A 6,860-nucleotide genomic window follows, 5' to 3' on the forward strand; every position below is an offset into this window, starting at 1 on the left:
GTCCATTCCGGACGATGACGAACTGCACTCCTGGTTTTGGCACTCCGCTCCGCTCACACTCCTGTACCTCTTTCACTCTCCTCCACTCCTGCATTGCTGTGGAAGCAGATGTTGATACTCTAATGCCAATTTATACTATTTCCCTGTCGGTTGCAGGTATTTGTTCCCAAGGAGGATAGAAGAGAACACAACCGAGACGTAGAACACGTTCAACCGCTGCCCCGCTTCTGAATTCTAAACGCATAGCGGCTTTGGAAAGATACGGAAACAGAGGAGAGGAGAGGAGAGGAGAGGAGAGAGTGAAACAGCGAAGGGAGGAAGCAGAGCTGAGTGTGTTTACCACACCTGTGATGCTGCGTTGTTTCTAGCAACCCAAGACGCGCTGCGGTGATACCAATGTAATGTCCAAGGTAGTGGACCTGGAGGAAGCGTGCTGCTGCTGAGCCAACTGGACTTGGATGCAGAGGCGCTTACTAACGGCGTAAAGAGAGGCCCGGAGAAGAAAACAAACCGGACACACAAATCCGTGAACTGCTACTGCTCATTTATCCCTGCTCTTTTGTCTTTTGAAAGTTAAACCGGAGACCGGAGAAGTGCGAGCAGTTTACATCAGAGAATGATGCCGTTACACTTGACTCCCTTTGTCCGCGGGAGATACAGCACCGCCACGCTGGTGATGCTCTGCTGGCTGTTCCTCGCTGGATTTACCTGCATTGGTGAGTTCATTGTATATTATTATCATATGGCCCTGCTTCAACTTCACTGCGTTATTCTGAAAGATGAACACCTTATTTGATGTAAAGGCCTTTATGTTCACAATCACATAACATAAGGCATTGTGGCAATGATGGATGGTAAATGTGCTCAGTCTAAGTAAATCTTACAAGTTCTTTCTGGCTGTGTTTTTGCCAAACCAACAGCCTATGTCCGTATTACGCAGTCGTTTGCTATTCTCTGTGAGCCACTATTTCCCACCAATCTTCATCAATTAGCGGTTCAAGGTTATAGAGGAGAGGGGCTCCGTTCATAAAACGATTAATCGATCTATGATGATCGGTACGGTTCGTTCCATCTCAATTTACCAGTAAACAATCCAAGCAGTCCCGTGACATTACCGCTACGTTAGTGATACTGCTGACACGTTGTGTGCGCGAGGCAGCGAGGGTGTCTCGTGTGTAGGCTACAGGGGTCTGACTGTTTGTCTCCTGCAGCTCCCCGGTAATTTCATGACCGACTGTAAATTAACGGGACAGAACACATGCTGGCGCACGAGCGGACCCGATGTCCCGGTGCCATGAATGAAAAAGCGACACTTATAGCAGATGTATCCGTCTCGAGATTAAAGTTCAGTACCAGCACGTCACACACTGTAGCCGACATCAGTTCTTTCTGAAGGAGACATATGTTAAACTATTGTAAGTGGTTAAATAAAACACCACAACCTTTTTGTTCAACAAGGCTGATGTTATTCCTTTCTGTGTCTTGAAATGCACAACTGTTTTTAAAACGTGCATTGGTGAGGTGCAGACTCAGTTAAGCCATTTGTAATCGTAGGGGAAATTGCTATGCTGGCTGAGTGAAGCAGAAAAGCATCTGATAGCACGTTTCGTTCCCCCTCTACTCTCCTCCTTTCCCCTCCACTCCCATCTCCTCTCTTGTCCTGTGCCTGGTCCTCTCCTCCCCTCCACTCCCATCTCCTCCTCTCCTCTCCTCTCCTCTCCTCTCCTCCTCCTCTCCTCTCCTCTCCTCTCCTCTCCTCTCCTCTCCTCTCCTGTCCTCTCCTGTCCTGTGCCTGGTCCTCTGCTATCTTCAGCAGTATTGTGACAGTTTTACCTTGCTGTTATATGACCTAGTTGGGCTGATGACAGGGTGATTTACAGAGGAGATGGAGCCTACTCTACCCGACTGTAGCCTACTATAGCCTACTATAGCCTACTATAGCCTACTGTAGTCTTCTGTAGCCTACTATAGCCTACTATAGCCTACTATAGCCTACTGTAGTCTTCTGTAGCCTACTATAGCCTACTGTAGCCTACTGTAGTCTTCTGTAGCCTACTATAGCCTACTGTAGTCTTCTGTAGCCTACTATAACCTACTGTAGTCTTCTGTATCCTACTATAGCCTACTGTAGTCTTCTGTAGCCTACTATAGCCTACTGTAGTCTTCTGTAGTCTTCTGTAGCCTACTGTAGCCTACTGTAGTCTTCTGTAGCCTACTATAGCCTACTGTAGTCTTCTGTAGCCTACTGTAGTCTTCTGTAGTCTTCTGTAGCCTACTGTAGCCTACTGTAGTCTTCTGTAGCCTACTATAGCCTACTGTAGTCTTCTGTAGCCTACTATAGCCTACTGTAGTCTTCTGTAGTCTTCTGTAGCCTACTGTAGTCTTCTGTAGTCTTCTGTAGCCTACTATAGCCTACTGTAGTCTTCTGTAGTCTTCTGTAGCCTACTATAGCCTACTGTAGTCTTCTTTAGCCTACTGTAGTCTTATGTAGTCTTCTGTATCCTACTGTAGTCTTCTGTAGTATTCTGTAGTCTTATGTACCCTACTATAGCCTACTGTAGTCTTCTGTAGTCTTCTTTAGCCTACTGTAGTCTTCTGTAGTCTTCTGTAGTCTTCTGTAGCCTACTATAGCCTACTGTAGCCTTCTGTAGTCTTCTTTAGCCTACTGTAGTCTTCTGTAGTCTTCTGTATCCTTCTGTAGTCTTCTGTAGTCTTCTTTAGCCTACTGTAGTCTTCTGTAGTCTTCTGTAGTCTTCTGTGGTCTTCTGTAGCCTACTATAGCCTACTGTAGTCTTCTGTAGTCTTCTTTAGCCTACTGTAGTCTTCTGTAGTCTTCTGTGTCCTTCTGTAGTCTTCTGTAGCCTATTATATCCTACTGTAGTCTTCTATAGCCTACTGTAATCTTCTGTAGCCTACTATAGCCTACTGTAGCCTACTGTAGTCTTCTGTAGCCTACTATATCCTACTGTAGTCTTCTATAGCCCACTGTAATCTTCTGTAGTCTTCTGTAATCTTCTGTAGTCTTCTGTAGTCTTCTGTAGCCTACTATAGACTACTGTAGTCTTCTGTAGCCTACTATAGACTAATGTAGTCTTCTGTAGTATTCTGTAGTCTTCTGTAGCCTACTATATCCTACAATTGCATTCTATACCCTACTATAGTCTTCTGTAGCCTGTATGTAGGCTAGACTCTAGTTGACATGTAGATGTGCTTTGATGTACAAGACAATCAACACCACAAAGGAGAAAGAGGGTGTGAAGGGTTGCAGGATAACTGGAGAACATTCACTCAGTGGTATGCATTATAACAATCTTATTAGGCCTACACCTTATTACCTAGAATTATTGGTATTCATTTTCAAGGTTATATGAACCCATGACTTGGCACAGACCTTTGTAGCTCAGTTGGTAGAGCATGGTGCTTGTAATGCCAGGGTAGTGTGTTCGATTCCCTGTACCACCCATTTTAAATGTATGCACGCATGACTGTAAGTTGCTTTGGATAAAAGCGTCCGATAAGTGGTATATTATATATTTATTATCAATGAAAAAATCTTCACTATATTGTTCCTCCAGTGATTTCTTTGAAAGTCTGGCTGTTTTTCTCACGGATGCTGAGCTGGAGGCAATAGTGGTGTCTGCTGGTGGTGTCTGCTGGTGGTGTCTGCTGGTGCTGTGTGGTTGCTCTCCATCCCTAAGAACACTTAGATGTCACACTCCATTAGCCTTGCTGCTAGTTTTCCAGACTGTTCCTCTGCTCTTCTGCAGGATCTGAACAGACGGCACACAAACACACACACGCACGCGCACGCACACACACACACACACACACACACACGCACGCACGCACGCACACACGCACGCGCGCGCACGCACACACACACACACACACACACACACACACACACACACACACACACACACACACACACACACAAGGCAGACATGCTCGTTCCCCTCAGGTCCTGGACAGAAGGCAGACATAGTAAAAGTTGTGTAAATGCTTCTCTAGCTTCGGGACTTAGCAAATACACAAGATGTTGAAATAACCAACGGGGCTTTTCTTTCACATTAATTAGTGAATAATTATGAATAAATTAAGATTAAATAAATAGTCATGCTCCAGGGATCGCAATATTTCAAGTCCAGAGTAAATATCAACGTACGCAGTGGCATTCACAGGACTGCTGTTTTATGATTCATGCTGTGAATGATGGGTTCTGATTGTGTGTGTGTGTGTGTGTTTATGGGTATTGCAGGGTTAAAGTGCCTTCAGAAAGTCACACTCCTTGACTTTATCCACATGTTGTTGTGTTACAGGCTGAATTTAAAATGGATTCCATTTAGATTTTGTGTCACTGATCTACACACAATACCCCATAATGTCAAAGTGGAAATGTGTTTTTAGAAAAATAAAATGTAATCCCCTTTGTTATGGCAAGCCTAAAGTTCAGGAGTAGAAATGTGCTTAACAAGTCACATAATAAGTAGCGTGGGACTCACTCTGTGTGCAATACTAGTGTTTAACATGATTTATGAATGACTACCTCATCTCTGTACCCCACACATACAATTATCTGTAAGGTCCCTCAGTCGAGCAGTGAATTTCAAACACAGATTCAACCACAAAGCCCAATAGGTGCCTCACAAAGAAGGGCATCTATTGGTGGATGGGTCAAAATAAAAAAAGCAGATATTGAATATCCCTTTGACCATGGTGAAGTTATTAATTACACTTTGGATGGTTATTAATTAAGTACACTTTGGATGGTGTATCAATACACCCAGTCACTACAAAGATACAGTCGTCCTTCCTAACTCAGTTGCCGGAGAGGAAGGAAACCACCCAGAGATTTCACCATGAAGCCAATTAATGATGACTTTAAAACAGTTACAGAGTTTAATGGCTGTGATAGGAGAAAACTGAGCATGGATCAACAACATTGTAGTTACTCCACAATACTAACATAAAAAACAGAGTGAAAAGATGGAAGCCTGTACAAAATACAAATATTCCAAAACATGCATCCTGTTTGCAACAAGGCACTAAAGTAATACTGCAAGAAATGTGGCAAAGCAATTAAATATTTGTCCTGAATACAAAGTGTTATATTTGGGGCAAATACAACACATTACTGAGTACCACTCTCTATATTTGCAAGCATAGTGGTGGCTGCATCATGTTATGGGTATGCTTGCAATCATTAAGCACTGGGGAGTTTTTCAGGATAAAATATAAACGGAATGGAGCTAAACACAGGCATGATCCTCGAGGAAAACCTGGTTCAGTCTGCTTTCCACCAGACACTGGGAGATGAATTCTCGTTTTAGCAGGACAATAACCTAAAACACAAGGCCAAATCTAGACTGGAGTTGCTTACCAAGAAGACAGTGAATGTTTCTGAGTGGCCGACAGTTTTGACTTAAAGTTACTTGAACATATATGGCAAGACCTGAAAATGGTTGTCTAGCAAAGATCAACAACCATTTTGACAGCGCTTGAAGAACTTTGAAAATAATAATGGGCTAATGTTGCATAATCCAGTTGTGGAAAGCTCTTAGAGACTTAAACAGAAAGACTCACAGCTGTAGTCGCTGCAAAAGGTGCTTCTACAAAGTATTGACTCAGGGGTGTGAATACTTATGTAAATGAGATATTTCGGTATTTCATTTTCAAAAATATCTAAAAACATGATTTCACTCTGTCATTATGGGGTATTGTGTGTGGATGGGTAAAAAAATAAATATTGAATCAATTTCGAATTCAGGCTGTAACACAACAAAATGTGGAATAAGTCAAGGGGTGTGAATATTTTCTGAAGGCAGTGTATATGCAAATCACCGCCTTGTGCCGTCTCTCTGCGCTGAGCGGCATCTATCATGGACATGCTTTCTTTCTTTCTTTCTTTCTTTCTTTCTTTCTTTCTTTCTTTCTTTCTTTCTTTCTTTCTTTCTTTCTTTCTTTCTTTCTTTCTTTCTTTTTTTCTTTCTTTCTTTCTTTCTTTCTGTACATACAGTGTTGGTATGTGTAGAATTCACCTGTGTAGTCCCCTAACACATGCAGGTCTATACTATAGGCTCCTATAAGAACTTCCAAGCTGCCAGTATTGAATAGCCGAGTGGTGGTGAATGGGGTGTGTTCCAGAAATGGATTGGCGGTGTAACTGGCAGTATTGAATAGCCGAGTGGTGGAGAATGGGGTGTGTTCCAGAAATGGATCGGCGGTGTAACTGGCAGTATTGAATAGCCGAGTGGTGGAGAATGGGGTGTGTTCCAGAAATGGATTGGCGGTGTAACTGGCAGTATTGAATAGCCGAGTGGTGGTGAATGGGGTGTGTTCCAGAAATGGATTGGCGGTGTAACTGGCAGTATTGAATAGCCGAGTGGTGGAGAATGGGGTGTGTTCCAGAAATGGATCGGCGGTGTAACTGGCAGTATTGAATAGCCGAGTGGTGGCGAATGGGGTGTGTTCCAGACATGGATCGGCGGTGTAACTGGCAGTATTGAATAGCCAAGTGGTGGCAAATGGGGTGTGTTCCAGAAATGGATCGGCAGTGTAATTCCTGAGCCAATTATTTTAACATCAGAGCTATAGGCTGGCTGGCTGGGATCACACAAAGGTGTGTGTCTTTCTGCTGGTGGTTCTATATTGACCGTCTCTTCTCCTCATCTCCTCTCCTCAACTCCTCTCCTCAACTCCTCTCCTCATCTCCTCCTCTCCTCCTCTCATCCTCTCATCGCCGCTCCTCCACCCTCCAGAAATGACTCTGAAGTGATTGTTCACTAGTAGCTGTAACAGGTCTGGTATCAAATCCCTCGCTGCCAAACACTGCTGCCCAATTAAACCAGACAACAATTGGC

At 43.6% G+C, this 6,860-nt stretch overlaps 1 protein-coding gene across 1 annotated transcript in view; it reads left to right on the forward strand.

Annotated features, from left to right (window-relative positions):
- The first annotated feature begins 619 nt into the window (after positions 1-619).
- LOC123483008 (extensin-like) overlaps positions 620-6,860 on the forward strand; it is a 12,118-nt gene continuing 5,877 nt past the window's right edge. The window contains exon 1 of the mRNA XM_045212273.1: positions 620-716. Within this exon, the coding sequence (XP_045068208.1) occupies positions 620-716 (97 nt within the window). The remainder of the gene's footprint in view (positions 717-6,860) is intronic.

The sequence above is a fragment of the Coregonus clupeaformis genome, unplaced genomic scaffold, assembly GCF_020615455.1.
Source record: "Coregonus clupeaformis isolate EN_2021a unplaced genomic scaffold, ASM2061545v1 scaf0004, whole genome shotgun sequence".
NCBI classification, from domain to species: domain Eukaryota; kingdom Metazoa; phylum Chordata; class Actinopteri; order Salmoniformes; family Salmonidae; genus Coregonus; species Coregonus clupeaformis.